At 43.5% G+C, this 25,000-nt stretch overlaps 1 protein-coding gene and 1 long non-coding RNA gene across 5 annotated transcripts; one reads left to right on the top strand and one right to left on the bottom strand.

Annotated features, from left to right (window-relative positions):
• The first annotated feature begins 2,185 nt into the window (after nt 1-2,185).
• Nucleotides 2,186-11,708, top strand: LOC135097093 (uncharacterized). The gene is made up of 4 exons (XR_010265371.1): nt 2,186-2,501; nt 8,028-8,134; nt 10,523-10,658; nt 11,109-11,708. It is a non-coding gene; the product is annotated as an uncharacterized LOC135097093 (long non-coding RNA).
• Nucleotides 11,709-12,185: 477 nt separating this feature from the next.
• On the bottom strand, nt 12,186-22,981 carry LOC135097103 (uncharacterized). 4 transcript variants are annotated; one of them, XR_010265375.1, is made up of 6 exons: nt 22,751-22,981; nt 20,103-20,319; nt 19,134-19,276; nt 16,425-16,642; nt 14,709-14,844; nt 12,186-12,878 (listed from the first exon to the last, which is right to left on the bottom strand). XR_010265375.1 is itself a non-coding variant. In XM_063998866.1 (6 exons), the coding sequence occupies exons 4-6, from the start codon at nt 16,537-16,539 to the stop codon at nt 12,796-12,798; spliced, it is 315 nt and encodes a 104-aa protein (XP_063854936.1). In that variant the 5' UTR covers nt 16,540-16,642; nt 19,134-19,276; nt 20,103-20,319; nt 22,751-22,981; the 3' UTR covers nt 12,186-12,795. The 4 variants fall into 4 exon arrangements, 3 of the variants coding, with proteins under 3 accessions (XP_063854936.1, XP_063854938.1, XP_063854937.1); XM_063998866.1 differs by having other exon boundaries at nt 16,444-16,642; XM_063998868.1 differs by having other exon boundaries at nt 16,444-16,642; nt 20,122-20,319.
• Between the last annotated feature and the right edge of the window lie 2,019 nt (nt 22,982-25,000).

The following is a 25,000-nucleotide window of genomic DNA, read 5'->3' as shown; positions in this document are numbered from 1 at the left end:
GTGAGAGAGAGAGAGAGAGAGAGAGAGAGAGAGAGAGAGAGAGAGAGAGAGAGAGAGAGAGAGAGAGAGAGAGAGAGAGAGAGAACGTCAGCCATCCAGTAAATCATCCAGCAAGGTAGACAGAAAACAACCTGAAGATGTCATTTTACCAGAGAGAGAGAGAGAGAGAGAGAGAGAGAGAGAGAGAGAGAGAGAGTTTTCAGGTTAGATGAACACCGAAATGATAAAATTAATGGATGGATGGATGGATGAATAGATGGATGGATATAAAATTAATTAATATAGATAAAAAAATGGATAAATATAGAAATTAACAAATACAAATAGATAAAGTACGTGAATAGGAAGATACAAAGTTAGATAGACGGATTAACTGACAGAGAGATAAACAGATAGATAGAGAGATAGATAGATAGGGAGAGAGAGAGAGAGAGAGAGAGAGAGAGAGAGAGAGAGAGAGAGAGAGAGAGAGAGAGAGAGAGAGAGCTAAATTGATACTTAAACAATTACTTTGATAAATAAAAAATAAAGAATATAGTTTGGCAGAAAATATTTAAAAAGTGAGAAATATTTTATATATGAATATTGATCAGAATGTCCATAGGGAAAAAATAAACACTTTTTTTCCAGTTTCCCGTTAGAATCTTGACATTGTTCACATTTTTTTTTCATTTCCCTTGTTTCTCTTTTGTTTTTTTCCCATTAATTTCACTTCTTGTTTTCCTTTTTTTCTGTTATTTTCTTATTCTGCCTTTTATTTTATTTTTTTCTGTTTTGTCTCTTTTTCCTTTTGTTATTTCCTCTTTTCTTCTCTTTTCCTTGTTTTGTTCTTTTGCTTTTTTTATTTTTTTCGGCTTCTTTCTTTTAATTTTGCTTCTTTCTTTTTTTTTTTTTTGCTTCTGATTTTTGCTTTTTAATTTTTCCTTTATTTTTAGCTCCGCTTTGCTTCCCTTTTTCTTTCCCCTTTTGTCCTTTTGCTTTTCTTTCCATTTGTTCGGCTTCTTTCTTTTCACCCAGTCACCCAGTCACTCACTCACTCACTCACGCACCCACTCACCCACTCGCTCACTCACTCACTCACTCACTCACGCAGCCACTCACCCACTCGCTCACTCAAACACCCAGTCATTCACTCACTCACTCACACAGGTAACAAAGAATCTGCAACCCAGTCCATGCGGGCACCAGTTAATTACGTCCGTCAGGCAGCGCGGGTCATGCGTCAGGGAGGGGCGTGAGGTGTGGGCGGCGTGAGGTGTGGGCGGCACATATTTAGTGGTGTCTCGGCCCGCGCCCTTCATTAAGCCCTTCTCTATTGACAGACCTGGCGGGGACTGGACGGAGGGAGGGACAGGTGGAGAGGAGGGAGGAGGGATGGACCGGTGGGGGGAAGGAGGGAGGAGGGAGGTACAGTACAGATGGGTGGAATGAGCCATGGATGGGTGGAGGGAAGGAGGGAGGAGGGAGAGATAGGTGAAGGGAGGGAATGAGGGAGGAGGGAGAGAAAGATGAAGGGTAGGAGGGATGAGAGAGGGATATGTGGAGGGAAGGAAGGAGGAGGCAGAGATAGGTGGAGGGAAGAAGGGAGGAGAGGGGGAAAAATAGAGAGAAGTAGGAAGGAGGGATAGGTGAAGAGAACAAGGGAGGAGGGAGGAACATGTGGAGAAAAGGAGGGAGAAGGGAGGTATAGGTGGAGGGAAGGAGGGAGGAGGAAGAGTAAGAGGACGTTATCAAAATACCACATGGATAGTTAACAAAACAATGAGGAAAGTGGAGGAAAGAAGGGAGGGAGGAAAGGATAGGTGGAGGGAAGGAGGGGGGGCGGGAGGGACAGGTGGAGAGGAGGAGGGAAACATCAGAGGAAGAGAGGAAATTTTTAAATACCACGTGAAAAATTAACGAAACTATTGGGGAGGTGGAGGGAAGGAGGGAGGGAGGGAGGGAGGGAGGGATAGGTGGAGAGGAGGAAGAGGAAGGAAGCTCAGGTGGAGGGAACGGGGAGGGAGGAAAGAAGGATCAGACTTAAGGATGGAGGAAAATATGAGTGGAAGAGGAGAAAATGTGACCTAACACGTGAAAGATGAATAAAACAATGAAAGAGGGAAGGAGTGAACGAGGGGACGAGGGAGGGAGAACCAGCGGTACAAGTCATCAAAGAATAATAACGATAACAAAAACAACGGTAATATTTAATCCAGGAAGTAAAACAAGACAACACATCAACACACACGCATTGTCATCGATCTATTGCAGTGCGCTTACCTGTCCCATCACCACGAGTGCTGTGTGTTTAGCGCTCACCTGTGGTCATTAGGACAGCCACGCGCGCAAGGTCACGTGACGCACCGATTACTGAGGGCGGCCGCGGGCACAGGAGGCGAGTGATGTTGCTTGCCTTTATTCCATTTTGTGACGCGTAAAGTGACTGTGCGTGAGCGTGACGGCGTGCAGAGGTGCGTGAAGGTGTGTTGCATCACTTGTAGCAGCTTCATGTTACTAAGGTGAGTGAGAGCAGAGTGAGTGTGTAGAGAAATTGAGTGAGGTAATGAGCGTCGGTTGCGTGGCTTAAAATTTTCGTATTTTGTGACGTGTGGTGTGAGAGTGAGTGAGTGAGTGCGTGCGTGAGTGTGACGCTGTGTGGAGGTACGTTTAGGTCTGCTTCATCACCTTTATTAACGTCACATGTCTAAGGTGAGTGAGAGGAGAGTAAGAGCGTTGAAAAGTTGATGAGGGGTGAGTGCCAGTCACGTGGTGTTAGTTTTTCTTAATTTGTGACGTGTGGTGTCAGAGTAGATGAGGCTGACGCTGTGTAGAGATGCCTGTAGGTCTGCTTTATCTACTGTGGGCTCGTCACGTACGTAAGATTAGCGTGAAATGAGAGAGAGAGAGAGAGAGAGAGAGAGAGAGAGAGAGAGAGAGACGATCATAGTGTAGTTTAATTCCTCATTGTGACGCATACTGTACTTCGAGTGACGGTGGCGCAGCATGGGGGGGCGGTGAGAAAGTCTATATAGCCATCTTAGCACCGAACCGTCACGTCTTTAGAGCGAGTGAGAGGCGAGGCAGAGCGGTGAGAAGCGAGTGGCAGTAGTGAGAGTTTTAAACCCTTGGGAGTGGCGGGGGGCGTGGGGGGGGGGGTCGGAGTGATGGACGGCTGGGGCGCTTGTAATGTACAGAAGCTCTTGTCAGGAGTGAGTGAGTGTGTGTGTGTGTGTGTGTGTGTGTGTGTTAATGGAAGAAGTGTTGAGAGCGTTTGATAATTGTGTGATGCACGGTGTGTCCAGCGGCGCCTCTAAGTGGTGGTGGTGATGGTGGTGACTGGTGATGAGTGGTGGTGGTGGTGGTGGTGGTGATGTGGGGGCTGGTTGTGGTGGTGATGGTGGTGGTGTTGATGTGATGACAGATAGTAGTGGTGATATAGGGACTTGTAGTGGTGATGATGGTGACTGGTTGTGGTAGTGATGGTGGTAGTGATCAGGTATGGTGACGGGTGATGGTGGAATGGTGATGGTGGTGATGATTGGTAGTGGTGATGACTGATAGTGGTGATGATGGTGATGTGGTGATTCTTAACTGCTGCTCCAGAAGGAAAAGGAGGAGGAGGAGGAAGAGGACAAAGTTAGAGAGGAGTAAGAAGATAGGAGGAGGAGGAGGAGGAGGAGATGGTGGAGGTGAGAAGGAGGAGCAGGATATGAATTAGGAAGAGGAGGAGGAGGGAAACGATACAAGATGAGAACTTAAGGAGAAGAGGAAGAAGAGGAGGAGGAGGAGGAGGAGGAGAAAACGACATGGAGAATATAGCACGGAGAGCAAAGGAAGAGGAGAAAAAGAGGAAAATACGGTGGGGAGGAGGAGGAGAAGGAGGAGGAGGAGTAATTTGGGGAGAGGGGGAGGAGAAGTCAGGTGTACAAGTTTAGAGGAAGATGGAGCCGTGTAGGGATATTTGGGGAGGAGGAGGAGGAGGAGGAGGAGGAGGAGGAGGAGGAGGGCAGATAAGTTTAGGGTGTTGGTGGTGGTGTGCGGTGTTGTGTGGTGTGACGAGACGAGGCGAGAAGGGGAAGGGGAGGAGGAGGAGGAGGAGGAGGAGGAGGAGGGGGAGGGGGAAGAGGAGGAGGAGGAGGAGAAGACAAGGGCACTAGACTTTGATTTTAGAGTTGAGGAATAAGGCAGTTGGTTCCAAGTGGGCGCTTCGTTAGTTATGGGTCCGTGCTGCTTAGTGGGGCGTGGCCGTGGGTGTGGGGGGGGAACTACGATCCATCTTTTAGAATTATAACTTTTCACAAATTACCAGTCATTAGTAAAGTCATCTCCTTATTGAGTAATTTCCCCTTATTAATAACTCCTAATTAACAACTTGGTATTTTTCCCTATCAATAACAAACTATTTTCTTAGCGATTAAAACATTTCTCTATTAAGAATTGTTTTTCCTTCTTTTTTTTCTTTTTATAATTTTTCCTTGTGTATTTTCTCTAATTAACGACTTGATATTTTTCCCCTGTCAATAACAAACTTTATTTCCTTAGCGATTAAAACATGTTTCCCCATTATGAACAGTCTTTTCGTTCTTTTTCTTCTCATTTTCCTTGTGTATTTTCTCTAATTAACGACTTGATATTTTTCCCTATCAATAACAAACTTTATTTCCTTAGCGATTAAAACATGTTTCCCCATTAAGAACAGTCTTTTCGTTCTTTTTCTTCTCATTTTCCTTGTCTTTTCTCTAATTAACGACTTGATATTTTTCCCCTGTCAATAACAAACTTTATTTCCTTAGCGATTAAAACATGTTTCCCTATTAAGAACAGTCTCTTCTTTTTTTTTTTCCTTTTTTTTTCATTTTTCCTTGTGTCTTTTCCCTTCATTTCTCACCGCTAATTTTCTCTCGTTCACAAGCAATCCCAACCCTTTGCCCTGGTTACTCTTTATTCCTGGGTCTTCCTTTGTGCTCCTTTATATATTCTACTTGGTGCTAGCCTTTGATTTATTACGTCAACGCCAAAATACCAGTCAGGGAACCAGTCTGTCATTCAGCCAGTCAGTCAGTCAGTCAGTCAGTCAGTCAGTCATTCAGTCAGTTAGGCAATCAGTGCATCAGTTTATCAGTTGGTCAGTTCAATAATCAGTCAGTCAGTCAGTTAATTTGTCACCTCCAGAATTAGACTCTTATATATTCTAGGCGATTTTTTTGTGCTTATTAATATATGGATTGATTTGTTTGCTTGCTTGATGATTGATAATTTACTTGGTTGTCTCCTTCATTGATGTTTATGCTGCAACAAAATAGAAAACTTTTTTTTTACTGTACACCTTCGCACGTAAAAGAAAAATAAATAAAAATAAAAAAAAAGGCAGTCATTCAATTAAGGAGTTAGTGAAACAAAACGTCACCTAAACCTTTTTTCTTTTCTTTTCTTCTTCCTTTTTCCCTTTTTTCCATGATCCTTTCTGCCCTTTCTTTATGGACTGGCACTTTGAACAGGCCTTTTCTTTCACCAGTCTTTTGTTACCCTTGACCAGTGGCCCTCTTACACACAAAGGGAAAAAAAAACAAGATAATCAATGATAATATTAGGCGTCCAGCAAGGCGGTATTCTGTCCTCTATAAAGGCAAGATCTACCCACACACCAGTCCATTCATAAATTCCTTGCTTCCTTCCCTTCCCTTGCCTCCCACAATACCCGCACCCGTGATGTCAATGGCTGGGCGTCTACTGCAAGTGTTCCCGCCGCTACGGTTATTCCCTCGTAAACTTTATAGACTGTGAATATTCGTTTTAAATGTGCGGTACTTCCAAAGCCAGAGGAGTCGTCCCGGGCATAACAGGAGCATATGTTACGGACAACGCGCTGGAGAAAACATTATTTAGTGGCGTGGGTTTTGTTTGTTCCACTCATGAAGTCTCTACCCAAAGCTTCTCTCCTTTCTTTATTTTTCTCTTTCATTATGCTGATATTTTCCTTCATTATCTATTGTTTTTTTTTCTTTCTCATTTCTCTCCTTCGTTTCCGTGATTGAGGGGATGTTCTCTCTCTCTCTCTCTCTCTCTCTCTCTCTCTCTCTCTCTCTCTCTCTCTCTCTCTCTCTCTGATCCTCATCATCATTCACTTTTATTTTCCTTTTATCCCATCAAACACGCATCACCATTAATGTAACACACACACACACACACACACACACACACACACACACACACACACACACACACACACACACACTTACTCGTGATAATTTTGTTGATTTGCTTTGGTTAATGTGGTGTACTGTTGGTAATAACACTGCTACCTTTACCCCGCGCTTCCATTGATGAGTTTTGAAGACACAGGTGAGAATTGTGTCACCTGTGGACCCCTTTATTTATTTGTTAGGTTTGTTTATTTTCTTGTCTCTTTGATTATTTTTCTCTTTCTCGTTTTCTTCCTTCTCCTCCAGTCAGTTGTTCATTCTTCTTTTTCTTTTTTTTATTTCTTCTTCTTCTATATATATATATATATATATATATATATATATATATATATATATATATATATATATATATATATATATATATATATATATACCTATCTCCTCCTCCTCCTTCTCCTTCTCCTTCTCCTTCTCCTTCTCCTTCTCCTTCTCCTCCTCCTCCTCCTCCTCCTCCTCCTCCTCCTCCTTCTCCTTCTCCTTCTCCTTCTCCTTCTCCTCCTCCTCCTCCTCCTCCTCCTCCTCTGTTTCATGGTAATTATCATCCTGCAGGTTCACATTTTTGGTGCATGGTAGACAGCGACCAGCATCAATGGAGTCAGGAAAGATTTGTCACGTGTTTATTAATGGTGATGCTTAAAAGTCACGTCAGGAGGGGAAGATATGAAGAGCGGAGATCACATTTTAACCAGGGTTCCCAAATCGTCTGTTTTGATACCTCTTAAATTCCTCCTGGGGTCAAAACGAGGAGAAGGGGTGGAGATGGGGAGATAGGCAAGTGGATAGATGGTTGGGGAATGGAGGTTTGGGGGCAGATGGGGAAATGGGTAGATAACTAAGAGGAATAGTGAATCTGGAGATGGGCAGATGTGCAGGTAGGTAAGGGGAAGGGGTGAAGGTTGTGTAGGGAGGAATGGGGGAGATGGGGAGATGGGTAGGTGTCTGTGCATAGTTGAGGAGTAATGAGGAGTTGGGAAGGGGAGAAAGGAAATGATGGGGAGATTGTAATGAGAATGGGAGGATGTTTTTGGAGATGGGAAGGTGGTCGAGGAAGCGAGGGGCGAGGAGGATGGGGAGATGGGTAACAGGAAATGGGGAGATGAGAGGGAATAATTTTTGGAGATGAGGAGATGGGAATGGACGGGGGAGTGTGCTGTTCCCCTCTTCTCTCCCCTCGTTTCCTCTCCCCCCTCACCGAGCTGGAAAGGGTAACATTTTCCTTCTTCTTCTGCTCCAATGTTCCTACGAGGTTGCTGTTCCTCACTAGTCTTCTCCACAAGGCTCTCCCCAACTTCCTCCCCACTCAATTCTCTCCCTCAGGTCCTCTCCAATGCGATCCTTCCACCTTTTGGTCTGTCACGTCAATCCTCTGCCTTCTATCTCTATATCCGTGCCTTCTTCTGGCCCTCTGATGTGACCGGACTATTCTCCTGTCTTGTACTGTCACCTCCGTTACTTTGTTCCTCTTATAAAACTATTTCTCACTTAATTCCTCCTTGTCACCCCAAGCATCCGTCTTAATACTCGTCTCTGTAATCTCCAACTTGTTCTATCTGCTTTCCCTATTGGCTACTTCTCCGTATCTTATGACAATGCGGGTTTAACTACCGATTTGAACACTTTCCCCTTCAATGTGACACTTAATTTTCCGGTTCCAATTCTTCTAACCTGATTGGACCAAGTTCTCCAATGCGTTTCTCCTGTTAATAAAATAGCAAACATATTAATCTGTCACTAGAACCATAAAAAAAAAAAAAAAAAACATCTTTAAAAACCAGTACAACCTTCATTAGAGTCATTAGTATTAGAGACACAGCTAACTGTTTCAAAATATGGTTCGTTAAGTCTTTCAGCGTGTCATGCCCGCTCAGTTCACTTCACCAGTAGCAGCGGCGGTGAGAGGTCAAGGTGTAGGTCTCGTGGCTTGACGCAGCTCTTGAAGGAATTAAATGGTAAGTTTTGCAATGATTATGTTAAATTAATACTCACTCGGTGGAATTAATGCGTAACTCGTAAGATTCTGAATAATTAGCTTGAATAGGTGAGGATTATGTTAGGTGTGATTGGGGCAGGTCTGCCCATACGTGGTGATTAGGCTAGCCACGTTGTTAGTGATTAGGTGAGCTGATTAGGTTGGCCTAGTGAGGTTGGTTACGTGTGATTAGGCCAGATGGTGATTATAACACTGCTCAGGTGACGTAGTTAAGCTTATCAGGTGAGAATTAAATATGCTGAACAGATGTTAAGCTATTTGTATGTCCAGGGGGAAATAATAAATAACCTAACAACCTAACCTAACCTAACCTAACTGATACTGGCCAAGATTAAGCTGCGTGAGTGATTAGACTGCAGGCAACGTAAATAAGCTTGTTAGGTAGGAAGTTGCATGTTTGTCCAGGTGATCTGACGTGTGACTAACTTATTGAGGTGAGAATTAAGGGAGAAGTCGAGATTATTTATTTATGAATACGCAAGACTGATAGATTGGTATGTCTGTGGCCGCTGCCTTGTGTTCCCTCGACTTGTTCGCTGTGGTAAGTGGTAATTGGCTAAAGTACCATTGCTCATTACTTTCATTCATTATCTTTTTATGTACGTTTATATTTGTTGCACACACACACACACACACACACACACACACACACACACACACACACCTACCTTTAAGGGGAGGGCATACCTTAAAAATAACACTTTTCGACTAAGATTAAAATTAAGTTATTAAATATCATAGTCTCCCTTAACATATCTTACGTTTTCTATGAGCACCACAAGTTGATGCCATTCTTCCTCATATTTTTAAATCTCCTTTATTTACCATTATAAAGGGCTTTAAATGCCCCGCGCGCCACGTGCTTGGTCACCCGGCTCACAAACTTTATTAAGTAGTAAGGCACACACACCAACACTTAGGAGGATCACACAAATACGCCCATTTCCACGCCCACACTCTCACACGTCCGCGCCCTCGCCCTCATGCCCTCGCCCTCACAGGTCCGCGTCCACGCCATCAAACGCCCACGTCCACGTACTCACAAGCCTGCGCCCACACACTCACGCCCGCGCCCACATACTCACACGTCCGCGCCCACACACTCACGCCCGCGTCCATGCCCTCAAACGCCTGCGTCCACGCACGCACTCACGCCCGCCTCCACGCACTCACGCCTGCGTCCACGCACGCACTCACGCCCGCGTCCACGCACGTATTCACGCCCGCCTCCACGCACTCACGCCCGCCTCTACGCACCCACGCCCGCCTCCACGCACTCGCGCCCGCGTCCACACACGCACTCACGCCCACCTCCACGCACTCACGCCCGTCTCCACGCACTCACGCCTGCGTCCACGCACGCACTCACGCCCGCGTCCACGCACGCACTCACACCCACCTCCACGCACGCACTCACGCCCGCCTCCACGCACTCACGCCTGCGTCCACGCACGCACTCACGCCCGCGTCCACGCACGCACTCACGCCCACCTCCACGCACGCACTCACGCCCGCCTCCACGCACGCACTCACGCCCGCCTCCATGCACTCACACGCCCGCCTCCATGCACTCACACGCCTGCCTCCATGCACTCTCACGCCCGCGCCCACACACTCACACGCCCGCGTCCACGCCCTCAAACGCCCGCGCCCACACACACACAAGCCCGCTCCCACACATACACTTACGCCCGCGCCCACACATACACTTACGCCCGCGCCCACACACTCACGCCCGCTCCCACACACTCACACGCACATAAACACGAATTCATTCAACCATTAGAATGCTCATGCACTCAAAAATCTGGTGACGACACACTCAAAAATCTGGAGACACTCAAAAAGACAACTCCTCACACACACACACACACACACACACACACACACACACATTAACCTTCTAAATTTACATTAAACTTGTCTATTAATGCTTTGTTGTATTAAACCAGATTTTTCTTTTATTTTTTTTTATCAATTCAGCTCGAAGTTGGATTTCTAATACTTATTTTCCTAATTTGTTATTCATGTGATATATATATATTTTTTTTCTTGTACTGTTTTATTTCCTCGTATATTTTTCTAAAGTGGGTTTCAAAAACGTATCTCTGGAATTATTAACTGACCATGAATAGCAATAATAAACTTCGAAGGTGTGAGCAGAAAGTTTTAAATTATTATTATTTTCAAATTGTAAGTTATTCATAAGTTTATCCTCGAGATTATATTTTCACTTCTCCAGGACCAATGTCGCTACCCTTCTGCAATATTAAATTTGATTACAACTATAGATTTCGTGTGCTTTACATTTATAGGGGTGACTTGACAAAGGCTCTCTCTCCCACAGGCTCCTCCTTGGCCAATCAGCACCGAGGCAAAGTTGATTGATATACAGGTGTGAATTCAGCTGCCTCCTCGCTGTTCCCGTTGCCAGGATACCATGTGATCGAGGCAGTGTTGGGGAAGGTGAAATTATTCATCAGGTTCGTCTTTTAAACTTCTAATATGTATATAATGTCGTGCTATTGAAATTTCTGATGCCATGCGAATTTCAATCATCCTCCAAATATAATTGGGAAGTATTTATTTAAGGCACATTTTTCAGTTTCTTGTCTGTCATACTGCTATGCTTTTCAAATTTCCTTTCTTGAATGTGACTGAATTTTTGACGCAATTCACACAAAATATCGACACATTTCTTGCATAGTGCATTGTACTTTTCAAACTTGCTCGGTTTTTTCGTATCATGTTTGTCTAGTCATAGTCTTTTAGGCAACCAATCCCCAAACATCTCATACTAAGAATCTCGGCACCTTTTCCACGCCTCATTCTTTTCATAGGTTGTTTTGTAATGAATCAATTATCAAACCTTAAGAATCTCAGCACATACAAGCTTCATGTGTCTAGGAGCTAATGGTCCGTTTCCCTTGCAGGTGTGACGTGTGCTGCTTCACTCCATCCCATGAACAGTTGCCCACAGGAATCTCTACCACATCAGGCCTGACATACTCATTGCAATCAGGGAGTAGAGTTTCATCAGGAAGAGAGGCTGTGTCACTACCTGTAAGCCTGACGAGGTGTTAGTTAAGTCAAGGAGCGTCATCAGGAAGAGGGGCCGAGTCTTGCTACCTGTAAGCCTGACAAGAGGAGTCAAGGAATTTTTCATTGCAATCAAGGAAGAGTCAAGTTGTAAGAAGATTGTAAGGCAAGAATTTTAAGCAGGAATGATTGTCAAGCAGTCAACAGCAGGAAGAATGCAGCGAGAAAAGGGTACAAGAGTTTTCAAGTAAGAAGATTGTAAGGCAAGAATTTTGAGCAGGAAGGATATTGTTAAGCAGTTTAGCAGCAGGAAGAGTCCCTTCAAGCTGTTGGTGGGAGTGACAAGCATCCTTCAGGACTTGCAAAGGCTGAAGTCCTCAACACTAGTCTCACTCAAGTTGACACATGAGCTCTCTGACACAAGGAAAACAAATCATTTATCCTATTGTGTATTTATTAAACTTTTGTGATTAAACAATAATGATTAAACAAAATCTTGTATATACTTAGGGAATGATTAAACAATAATGATTTATTAAACAATATATATATTATCTTGTACATACTTAGGGAATTATACTAACAAGTTGCAAATAAACAAGCTTTCTGGTGTAATAATTCATGCCTCCTCAGAAACTTTGGCAATGTGATTTAAACAAATATATTTAATCATCTTGTTCATACTTGTGGAATTATATACTAAAATCTTTTTACAAATTGCAAATAAGCTGCTTTCTGATGTAACCAGTTCATATAGCCCTGATAAAAAAAAAAATGGAAGCAAAAAATACTAGTAACAATTGATCATCCTCTGGTCAAAAAAAAAAAAGCCAGGATTGGCCCATTTTTGGTCAAAAAGCCAAAAAAAAAGGCCCATTTTTGGTCAAAAAGCCAAAAAAAAAAGCCAACCATTTTTGGCTAAGTTTAAGGTGAAACTTGCACACAGAAGCCTTGTCCGAGCGACTCCGGTGTCGCTCGGACAAGGCTTCTGTGTGCAAGTTTCACCTTAAACTTGACCAAAAATAGGCCAGCCAATCCTGGCTTTTTTTTGACCAGAGGATGATCTATTGTTTTGGGTCCTATTTATTTTATTTTATTTTTATTTACTTGGGGATGCATGAATTGTTTACCACCAATATATAAATTTAGTTTACACAAGCACAAAGCACATTCTGTAATTTTATCAAACTATATATAATTCACATGAGAATGATGCTCACAAATTTATTTATTGCCAAAGACACAAAGCAAAGCACCCTAGACTACTACACTGGAGACAGCTGGCAGATCTGGCTTGCAAGATTTACACTGAAGCAGGCAACTCATCAGGCTGCACCACCAGGCACAGAGGACACCCACCACTGGCTGCAGACACCTTCACATCAGCCCTGCAATGAGGCACCACCAGGCACAGAGGACACCCACCATTGGCTGCAGACACCTTCACATCAGCCCTGCAATGAGGCACCACCACCAGGCACAGAGGACGCCCACCACTGGCTGCAGACACCTTCACATCAGCCCTGCAATGAGGCACCACCACCAGGCACAGAGGACACCCACCACTGGATGCAGACACCTTCACATCAGGCCCTGCAATGAGGCACCACCAGGCAGGCACAGAGGACACCAAACACTGGATGCAGACACCTTCACATCAGGCCCTGCAATGAGACACCACCATCACCACCAGCCTTGATTGCACAGACAGAAGACAAACCTCTGCAAATAAATACATAAATAATGCAACTTGGGTAAACTAGTTATGAAGAATGAGCTTATTTCTGCATCACACACACACACACTAATTCCTCACTCACACAAACCCTTATTTCCACAAACTTTTCACTCCCTCCCATGGCCTAACAGGTGCCTCAGACAATCCTTTAACACCCCACAATAATTCCACATCTATTTATCTCCTATATCCATGAATTCCCCAAAATTAGTCTCATATTTAACCCAATACTTTCACATGCACATCGCAATAACAGAACAACAATGCATCCTCTCTTATTTCACAGTGATCACTGCAAATCATTCCTTCTAACTCTCTCTCTCTCCATTAATACTTCACAACACACCTCACTGACAAGACTCACTCGCACCTGTCAGGACTTGCAGTTAACAGGAGCTAACATCTGCTTGTCCAGCCATCTGTTGCTTCTCTTACAGTCTTGTACCACTATTTTCAATGTTACTGCTCTTGTAATCGTGGTTAAGTGCATGCCTCCCCTCCTCCAACTCCTTCAGAAAACGTTAATCTTATTCCTCTTATCCATACACAAACACACACACACACACACCCAACAATGCTATATACAGTTGAAATTCCCCTATCCAAAATTCCTGGGACCAAAATTGCTGCAGATTTCAAATTTTCCCAGTTTTTTTCTAAATATTTCTATATGAATTTATAAAATGGGACAGCTTGGGGTTGGCATCAAGCTTTACACATACCTTCAATGTGGCTTTACAATGGCCACACAGAATATTACAGTGCATGACAGCACACCCACAGAACAAAGGCTTCACTGCTCAAAAAAAGTAGCAAATTATCACCCATGGCAACTCTCGTGCCCTGAGGATGCCATGTTCAGCCTTTTAATCACAGAGAGACTGCCAGACATAGTGGAAGGGAAGGTCTCTCCTGTACTTCCCTGCCTGTCACCCCCTTACTGCTACACTCTGATTTCACAGCTCACATTTAATTCTTGCATTATAACGGGTGCTGTCAAGCTTAACAAAGGGAAGAGTGCTGTGCTGGGCATTGTTTGAGAGGGCTTTGTAGTTGTGAGACTGGACGGGAGACAGGAAGATCAGTGACAGCCATGACACAGGTGGCCACAGATGCACTGTCACTGTCTATCAAAAGCTTTTGATAGAGTCTGGCACAAAGCTTTAATTTCCAAACTACCCTCCTACAGCTTCTATCCTTCTCTCTTCCCTGCACTTTTCCACATCTTTTCATAGACGTCCAACCCTTCAGGAAGTAAACAGTTCACACAGGGAAGCCACAGAATGCCTGACTTCTCACCTCTCTAAAATTTCTGATTGGGGCAGAGCAAACTTGGTATTGTTCAATGCCTCAAAAACTCAATTCCTCCATCTATCAACTCGATACAACCTTCCAGACAACTATCCCCTATTCTTCAGTGACACTCAACTGTCCCCCTCTTCCACACTGAACATCCTCAATCTGTCAGCTTGCAGTCTCTCAAGGGCCTCAGTCAAGATTCTCCTCCAGGCCTGGCCACATGCTGCCTCTGTCTCCAAGAACACACCTACTCATTTCACACTGATATAAGCAACCTTTTCAAAGTCCCTCAGAGCATTTTCCATTTCTGACAACAACCAATATTTAATGGGCTCCTACACACACACACACACACACACACACACACACACACACACACACACACACACACACACACACACACACACCAGAATTTTTCTCTCCCTAAGCCAGCAGATAGCACACCTAGAGTACTCACCATTTCCTGTGAGTGGCAGTGCACAGCTGTTTTCAGTGAGTATCATTGGAAGGTCCACCATCACACAGTCTTGTGACAGCCTGGACTGGGCACCTGCAGACCAGCTCTGGAACCTTCGGGGAGGTTTACTGCAAACCTGCACAATGAAAGAAAATTCAGTTTGAGTAAATGTACATATTAGATAGAGACAAAACTGTAGTGAGTTATCTAAGGAACTTATGACAATGGTACAAAGATATTACATGGCCCAAGCCTTCAATTCAAAGTGCTTCAGATCTACACAAACAATTCAGACAGCTTCTAAAATCTACATAAACAATTCATGCAGCTTCTAATTCCATCATTGAGCGTCATCAGCCGTTGGTCCTGGGTTGGCTGACAGTCGTCCCCAAGTGACGCACCTGGCTCACTCAACCCCACATGCTTCATCGCTCTGTCTGTCTCACCCCTCCACACCTGGCTCACTCAACCCCACGTGCTTCATTGCTCTGTCTGTCTCACTCCTCCACACCTGGCTCACTCAACCCCACGTGCTTCATCGCTCTGTCTGTCTCACTCCTCCACACCTGGCTCACTCAACCCCACGTGCTTCATGGCTCTGTCTGTCTGTCACTCCTCCACACCTGGCTCACTCAACCCCACATGCTTCATGGCTATCTGTCTGTCACTCCTCCACACCTGGCTCACTCAACCCCACATGCTTCATTGCTCTGTCTGTCTCACTCCTCCACACCTGGCTCACTCAACCCCACATGCTTCATCGCTCTGTCTGTCTCACTCCTCCACACCTGGCTCACTCAACCCCACATGCTTCATTGCTCTGTCTGTCTCACTCCTCCACACCTGGCTCACTCAACCCCACGTGCTTCATCGCTGTCTGTCTCACTCCTCCACACCTGGCTCACTCAACCCCACGTGCTTCATCGCTGTCTGTCTGTCACTCCTCCACACCTGGCTCACTCAACCCCACGTGCTTCATCACTCTGTCTGTCTGTCTGTCTGTCTGTCTCACTCCACACCTGGCTCACTCAACCTCACGTGCTTCATTGCTCTATCTGTCTCACTTCACATTCTTACATGCCATTCTAAACCCTCTCCATTTCTGACAATCATACTTCAGTCACTCTCAACCATTTAAAAGCCCAACTAGTTTCCAAGCCGCTCTTTACTACCACCCTAACACACCTGTTCCCTCAACTGCTACTCCTAACATTCCACACCGCCACAATGTTGCCTGTCACTGCTGCAATGTTGCATATCTAGCAGTCTTCTACTGCTATTTTCATGGTAACTGCTCTTCTGATCTTGTTAACTGCATGCCTCCCCTCCTTCTGCAGCCTCGCTGCACAAGACTTTCTTCTTTCTCTCATCTCTATTCTGTCCACCTCTCTAACGCAAGAGTTAACCAGTATTCTCAATCATTCATCCCTTTCTCTGGTAAACTCTGGAACTCCCTGCCTGCTTCTGTATTTCCACCTTCCCATGACTTGAATTCCTTCAAGAGGGAGGTTTCAAGACACTTATTCATCAATTTTTGACCACTGCTTTAAATCTTTTATGGGACTGCCATTTCAGTGGGCATATTTTTTTATTGGGTTTTTGTTGCCCTTGGCCAGTGTCCTTCCTACATTAAAAAAAAAAAAAAAAAAAAAAAAAAAAAAAAAAAAAAAAAAAAAAAAAAATCTCACTAGTCTCTCATCATCCATTTGCTCTAACCTAGACCCTGCCGAGGTACCCTGCATGAACACCCTCCACAGCCACCACCTCCGCCATCACGCCTTTCTTCACCATCCGACTCTTGCTCCTGCCCTCCGCCTCCTGTCACTGCCATGTCAGGAGTGCGTCAGCCAGCGTCGTGTAGCAGGTGGAATGGTGTCGCTGCCGGGCCATGGCATCTGGGTGGAGCAGGGCAGGGAGGCAGGGGATGGGGTAGTCTGGAATGATTTGGTTGTTATTGTTGTTGTTGTTGTTGTTGTTTTTGTAGAAAGTATGGTTTAATTACTGTTTCTTAGTAAATATAACAAAATGAAATAGGTTAAAATTAGATACATTATTAAGAATAGCATCTCTCTCTCTCTCTCTCTCTCTCTCTCTCTCTCTCTCTCTCTCTCTCTCTCTCTCTCTCCCTCTCTCTCTCTCTCTCTCTCCCATAACACACAAAAAATGATACAAATACAAAATATATAAATATGTACACCAAAGAATAAAAAATTAAATAAACAAACAAATAAAACTACCTAAAAATGAATATAAATGTATTTTCTCAAGTATAGATCAACCACTTACCACCTAACTTAATCATTTATTCATTTAATATTACTATTATCATTTTTTAATTAAGCAAGAACTACAAATAACTATGAATTGCGATTCCCATAACAGTTAACCCCACCCTGCCCCGCACAGCTCCAGCAGCCGGCCAGCAGTGACTCTCAAGCACTCGGATGGGGAGGGTGTCATGCAGGAAGGAGCAATTTCATTAAAATTTTACTTCTTTAATTTTTTTTTGCATTAATAAACTGATATGTTATACAAGATATTCTATAAGCTTAAGTCTATCTAGTATTAACCTTGGGAGAAGAGGCTAAGCTTATCTCCAAGTTACCTGGGAAGAGGGAGTGAAGAGAAGGGAAGTGAACACGAACACTGTGAGGTGCGGTCAGGTGAGGTGGGGTTGGGTCAGGTTGGGTTGGGTTGGGTCAGGTCAGGTTAGGTTAGGTTAGGTTAGGTTAGGTTAGGTTGGGTCAGGTTAGGTTAGGTTAAGTTGGGTCTGGTTAGGTTAGGTTAGGTTGGGTCAGGTTACATTGGGTCAGGTTAGGTTAGGTTACATTGGGTCAGGTTAGGTTAGGTCAGGTTACGTTGGGTCAGGTTAGGTTAGGTCAGGTTAGGTTAGGTTAGGTTAGGTTAGGTTGGGTCAGGTTAGGTTAGGTTGGGTTAGGTTAGGTTAGGTTGGGTTAGGTTAGGTTGGGTTGGGTCAGGTTAGGTTAGGTTGGGTCAGGTTATGTTGGGTCAGGTTATGTTGGGTCAGGTTAGGTTAGGTTAGGTACAAACACTTTCACTGGCACAAAGTTTTCATTTCCAAACTACCCTCCTACAGCTTCTATCCTTCTCTCTGTAACTTCATCTCAAGTTTCCTTTCTGACCATTCTATTGCTGCTGTAGTACACAGTCACTGTTCTTCTCCTAAATCTGTAAACAGTGGTGTTCCTCAGGGTTCTGTCCTGTCACCCACTCTCGTATTATTATTCATTAATGATCTTCTAACCCAAACTTCTTGTCCTATCCACTCCTACACTGATGACATCACCCTGCATTTTTCCATGTCTTTTCATAGACATCCAACCCTTCAGGAAGTAAACAGTTCATGCAGGGAAGCCACAGAATGCCTCACTTCTCATCTCTCTAAAATTTCTGATTGGGGCAGAGCAAACTTGGTATTGTTCAATGTCTCAAAAACTCAATTCCTCCATCTATCAACTCGACACAACCTTCCAGACAACTATCCCCTTTTCTTCAATGACACTCAACTGTCCCCCTCTTCTACACTGAACATCCTCGATCTGTCCTTTACTTATAATCTAAACTGGAAACTTCATATCTCATCTCTAGCTAAAACAGCTTCTGAGACGTCTCCACCACTTTAAAAAAAAAATACTTAAAAAAACATACACTACATTTATGCACACTGCTGCCAATTAATTTATTCTCCCTCAGCATTATATTCAACACCTGCTCACTAACTACTGTCTGTAAGTGAATCACTCAAACTACACAAATCACTATTATCATTCTCTCTCTCTCTCTCTCTCTCTCTCTCTCTCTCTCTCTCTCTCTCTCTCAAAAGTACTTATACAACTCTGGAAATACTAGTAACACCTTGACTTGTTCAGCTTTAATCAACTGTTATGTAATACTGCCTCCACTATTTCAGCTTCTACTGTGTGGGTGAACAGTGGGTCCTCCTGAGGCAGTGGTGAAGCAGGTGTTTAGCTCTTATCACTGTGGGGGCAAAGATTGTCTTCCTTGTGATATACTGCACAGTCAATGTATTGCCTCCACACATAGCAACACTGTTCTTCTGCTCCTCCAAGCTTTGAGTTTCCTCACTACAGTGTCATTCAGAATAAGCTCCAAGATTTGTTGATGTGTTCCCACAAGGATCTTCCTCAGTTCTGCCAGCTTGCAGTCTCTCAAGGGCCTCAGTCAAGATTCTCCTCCAGACCTGGCCACATGCTGCCTCTGTCTCCAAGGACACACCTACTCATTTCACACTGATATAAGCAACCTTTTCAAAGTCCCTCAGAGCATTTTCCATTTCTGACAACAACCCATATTTAATGGGCTCCTACACACACACACACACACACACACACACCAGAATTTTTCTCACCCTTAGCCAGCAGATAGCACACCTAGAGTACTCACCATTTCCTGTGAGTGGCAGTGCACAGCTGTTTTCAGTGAGTATCATTGGAAGGTCCACCATCACACAGTCTTGTGACAGCCTGGACTGGGCACTTGCTGAGCAGCTCTGGAACCTTCAGGGAGGTTTACTGCAAACCTGCACACTGAAAGAAAATTCAGTTTGAGTAAATGTACATATTATTAGATAGAGACAAAACTGTAGTGAGTTATCTAAGGAACTTATGACAATGGTACAGAAGAATTACAATTACATGGCCCAAGCCTTCAATTCAAAGTAAGTGCTTCAGATTTACATAAACAATTCAGACAGCTTCTAAAATCTACATAAACAATTCATGCAGCTTCTAATTCCATCATTGAGCGTCATCAGCCGTTGGTCCTGGGTTGGCTCAGTCGTCCCCAAGTGACGCACCTGGCTCACTCAACCCCACGTGCTTCATGGCTCTGTCTGTCTCACTCCTCCACACCTGGCTCACTCAACCCCACGTGCTTCATGGCTCTGTCTGTCTCACTCCTCCACACCTGGCTCACTCAATCCCACAATGTTCACACTTTTTCAACACAATTCCCACACTTTTTCCACACTTTTTCCACTTTTCTACACAATTTCCATACCTGGCTCACTCAATCCCACAATTTCTACACTTTTTCAACACAATTTCCACACTTTTCCACACCTGGCTCGCTCCATCCCACAATTTCCACACCTGGCTCACTCAATCCCATGTGCTTCATTGCTGTGTCTATCTCACTTCTCCACTTACTTACATACCATTGTAAACGCTCTCCATATCTGACACTCGTACTTCCGTCACTCTCAACAAGCCTTCACTCAACCACTCAAAAGCCCAACTAGTTTCCAAGCCACTCTTTACTACCATCCTAACACACTTCTTCCCCCAACTGCTACTCCTAATATTCCATACAAACATCTTTCTCACTAGTCTCTCATCATCCATTTGCTCTAACCTAGACCCTGCCGAGGTACCCTGCACGAACACCCTCCACAGCCACCACCTCCGCCATCACGCCTTTCTTCACCATCCGACTCTTGCTCCTGCCCTCCGCCTCCTGTCGCTGCCACGTCAGGAGTGCGTCAGCCAGCGTCATGTAGCAGGTGGAATGGTGTCGCTGCTGGGCCATGGTGTCTGGGTGGGGCAGGGCGGGAGGCACGGGATGGGGTAGTCTGGAATGATTTGGTTGTTATTGTTGTTGTTGTTGTTGTTGTTGTAGAAAGTATGGTTTAATTACTGTTTCTTAGTAAATATAACAAAATGAAATAGGTTAAAATTAGATAAATTATTAAGAATAGCATCTCTCTCTCTCTCTCTCTCTCTCTCTCTCTCTCTCTCTCTCTCTCTTTCTCTCTCCCATAACACACAAAAAATGAGATACAAATACAAAATAAATAAATACGTACACCAAAGAATAAAAAATTAAATAAACAAATAAATAAAACTACCTAAAAATGAATATAAATGTATTTTCTCAAGTATAGATCAACCACTTACCACCTAACTTAACCATTTATTCATTTATTATTACTATTATTATTTTCTTTAATTAAGCAAGAACTACAAATAACTATGTATTGTGATTCCCATAACAGTTAACAACCCTGCCCTGCCCCGCACAGCTCCAGCAGCCGGCCACCAGTGACTCTCAAGCATTCAGATGGGGAGGGTGTCATGCGGGAATGCATCACTTCATTAAACTTTTACTTTTTCGCATTAATAAATTGATATGTAATGCAAGATATTCTACAAGCTTAAGTCTATCTGACACGTATTAACCTTGGGAGAAGAGGATAAATTCATGTCCACATAAGTCTATCTGACACATAAGCATTAACCTTGGGAGAAGAGGCTAAGTTGATGTCCACATTACCTGGGAAGAGGGAGTGGATATGAGAAGGAAGGTAAACATGAAGACTGTGAGGTGCAGTGAGGTGAGGCCAAGTTGGGTCAGGTTAGGTTGGGTCAGGTGAACAATCAAGGTGAGCAGGTAATAAAGTAATCAGTAAGGTGAGAAAATATAGAGTGGCTTGTTTTTCAGCTTCTTCAAACAAAAGTTGTGGTGTTCTGCAGTTCAAGTGACTGAACATTTTGCTTCGCCAGCCAGCAAGACCCCAACTGAAAATATACCTCCATTTCCCTCGGGTCTAGTACTTTGGCTATAAAACGTTCACAAATGGACGTACAGGTAACATTGTCTGGTGTTGTCGCTTACATAAAGAGCCATGTCATGCCGCGCCCACGACTCCAGCACTGAAATAAACCAACAAATAAAATCACACACATTTTCTACCGATGCTAAGACAACCAGTAGTAGGTGGCACAAATTTCCCCTCCTATTACCTGACACCACTCCAGCTCCACCACCACTACTGCTGCTCCACTCCACCCGTCACTCCAGTAGGTGATGGTGACTACTTGCACACAATTACAGCTGAAAACTCCCTAATCGCTTCAACCCTGACCGAATGTTGTTGTTCGCACATGGCGGGGCGGCGGCCAGTCTTCACCCAGGGACGGTTAACTTAATTTTCGAGTTTTTACTAATATTTCTTGTTCTTTGTGATAGTTTTCATAGTTTATTTTAATTATGTTAATTTTCGCACTGTTTTTCTTTCGTTACCTTCGTCCTTTCTCCTTACTTATTAATTAATCCTCTAATTCTTTTCATTATATTGTATTCGAAGACTTAGAAACATTCCCCTCTTGCAGTTCATGTTCTTTAGGGTATTTTTCAAAGTATTTTCACCATACTGATTCTTGCACTTCCTTTATCTTCATTTCTCCTAACGTCCTTCTCCCAATACTAAATATTATATTCGTCAGGAGTTGCTGGCTTCATCTCTACTGGCTGGTAACTGTGCCTGACACTGCGCAGGAGGGACGTATCAGTATGCAGACTATCGAGAGGGAGGAAAGAGGAAGGGATGAAGGGTTGTGAGAGCAGAAGTGGCGGCGGTGTGAAAGCCTAAGGGGACACACACACACACGCTAATTACCTACATTTATCCAGCAAGTACCACGTATCTATGCACAAGTCAACTAAGTAGTGTGCTTGTTGAACCTGAAAACACTGTACATTAGTTCAAATTACAAGCGGCGGTCCCGGTAGAGAAGAGCTGTCAGTCTGCCTCAGTTAAGCCTTCATCACATCAAAACTAGGCAATAGCGGTTATATCTGACCAGCGGAAATGAAAGTACTGTTATGTGGCTCCAGTTAGTGACAGGATTGGCTGATGATAAGTGAGAGATGTAGCAATTAATGGCGGATATATATGGAAAGCGGATATATATGGAAGCCTTCACCAGCTGATAGGATGAATTTTGACAGCTTTTAATTTTCTCTCGTGGTTAATTCAAGGGTGTTTTGTCCTAGAGGTTAGAAATGTTAGCAGAACCGTGGAATATTGAGTCAAGTGTGCAAATGTATTCCTAACGAGGAGAAAATGTTAAATATGATCCTTCCACAATCAAAAATAAATAAATAAATAAATAAAAAGTTAGAAAATTTTGGAAAGCAGGATATTAACGTAACCTTACCGTCCTATTTCGTTATTGTGCGTGACACGGAGCCATTACAAAGAACAACACGATCAAACTCACCTCCTATTGCACCATGGCGTCTGTGAGCAGTCCGCCAGGTGGCCAAGCAGCTGGTGGGTCACTTGTCAATATTATAAGTGTTTCTGGCCCTCACGAGCACCTCCCGACAGCCACTAAGCTTCCACTGGCACGTGTCACCGTCTTGAGAGAAAATCCAGGTTAAATAAGGCTGCTGCATACGCGCGCCCTTCAAACACCACCTCTCCGTGTATCTAACGTCTGCTCCCTCTCCCATGCCAGCGTGGACTAGTGGAATACGTACCCACTACCCACCTACAAATTACATTTCCCAATTACTCCAGCTTCTCTCATATTACACTGTTCTAATACAAAATAAAACAAGTTAAATATAATGAAGTACGAACATGTAAAACTAAATTATAAGCCATTATAATTGTCAAAATATCCAGATCTCTCTAATTCAAGCGCCAAATTTGAAATGATCCCGGCGGTGTTTACACTGTACGATTCTTCATTTATTTTATGACCTTGTGTGAAGTCATTGAAAAGCTTGTGTGACTTGAAGACTCTCGTTATTATCAAATGTTTAATTGTCATGACGAAATCAGGTAAGCTCTTTAAATTATGTATACAGCTTGGGTCTACCACAGATTAACTAACGTACGCTCTGCACCACGCTGTGTTTATCATCACCGCACTTCATTTATCATATACTTTTTTTTCTTTTCCTTAATGATTTGTTCTGTATTATATTTTATTACGTATTTATGTACTTATTTATTCGTCTCCATTATCTTCCTTTTTTCCTTATAATTTATGTATTATATTTAATTTGATCTCTCTCTCTCTCTCTCTCTCTCTCTCTCTCTCTCTCTCTCTCTCTCTCTCTCTCTCTCTCAATAGATATCCAACTGCCGGGAAGCACAATTTCGGTAAATTTTCTGAACCTATTAAAATTCAGAAGGAAACAGCAATAATTCGGAATCTCTTGAAATCCATAAGACTCTCAGTAGATGTGCTGATGTTTCGGTAGATTTGACAGTACATGCAGGATACTGATTGTTATTACGTATTCAGATAATGACATGAACAGAATTAGTTAAAAATTAGCCAAAAGTGCTATAACATCAGGAGACACAGATAAAACCGTATTATTACATATTTACGTTAAAGGAAATAAATGCAACAGCGACATATTAGTTCTTTATTGTCTGTTTGATGTCAGAGGGCGGGACCTGCGACTCTCAACACCATTCAGCACCTGACACACCGCGATAATTTCCACACTAAGAAATAAAACGATCTCTCCCTTTTTTTTTTTTTTTGTCAATAGCAGCACTAACCACGAACTCCCGAACACAAAAGATGAAAGTAAAAATTAATCCCCCTTTAAAAACAATAAAAATAATGATACTAGTAAATGAATGAATAAACAAAATAATTAAATATGATAAACTGTCTTAAATTATCTGTCCCTTTCCATGCACTACACCTGCAGGCTGGCATTCTAACACCACGAGGCACAGACACCACCACCACGCACTCCTACACCCATCCAGGGACTGAGGCACCCTGCACACATCACATCCGTCTTTCTACACCCCAAAACACACCCAAAACACCGCAAAACACACCTTAACACACCCAAAAACACACCCAAAACACACCCAAATACACCCAAACTCCTTTAAATTAGCCCAAAAAACACTTAACACCCCAAAACACACCCAAACTCATCCAGAACTGACCGAAACACCCCAAAACACACCCAAACACACCAAAAACACACCCAAACACACCCAAACTCCTGTAAAATACCCAAAAAATACTTAAAACACCCCAAAACACCCCAAAATTCATCCAGAACTGACAAAAACACTCCAAAACACCCCAAAATACACCCAAAACACGCCAAGAATGCCACATATGAATATAAATATTTAAATATATATATAGGACACAGGCTGGGAAGGGAGTATTCAGGTGTAGAGGAAAAGAAGGGTGCAACAAGGAGTAGGGAGAGACAGGGTGTATTAAGATGGGACAAACAGGCAGACAGGGAAAGAAGACAGGATTTATTGAGATGAAGGAGGACAAACGGGAATAGTTTAATAAGATGCAGGGGCGATACAGGGTGTATTAAGCTCTAGGGGCAGACAGGAGGGGTGTACTAAGGTGTAACAAGACAGGAAGGGTGTATTGAAGTGTGGGACAGACAGACAGACACAGACAGACAGACAGACAGACACAGACAGACAGAAAGGGAGAGATAAAAAGAGAAAATATGAG

Source organism: Scylla paramamosain, unplaced genomic scaffold (assembly GCF_035594125.1).
Source record: "Scylla paramamosain isolate STU-SP2022 unplaced genomic scaffold, ASM3559412v1 Contig12, whole genome shotgun sequence".
NCBI classification, from domain to species: Eukaryota; Metazoa; Arthropoda; class Malacostraca; order Decapoda; family Portunidae; genus Scylla; species Scylla paramamosain.
This window is presented reverse-complemented; position numbering and strand designations above follow the sequence as displayed.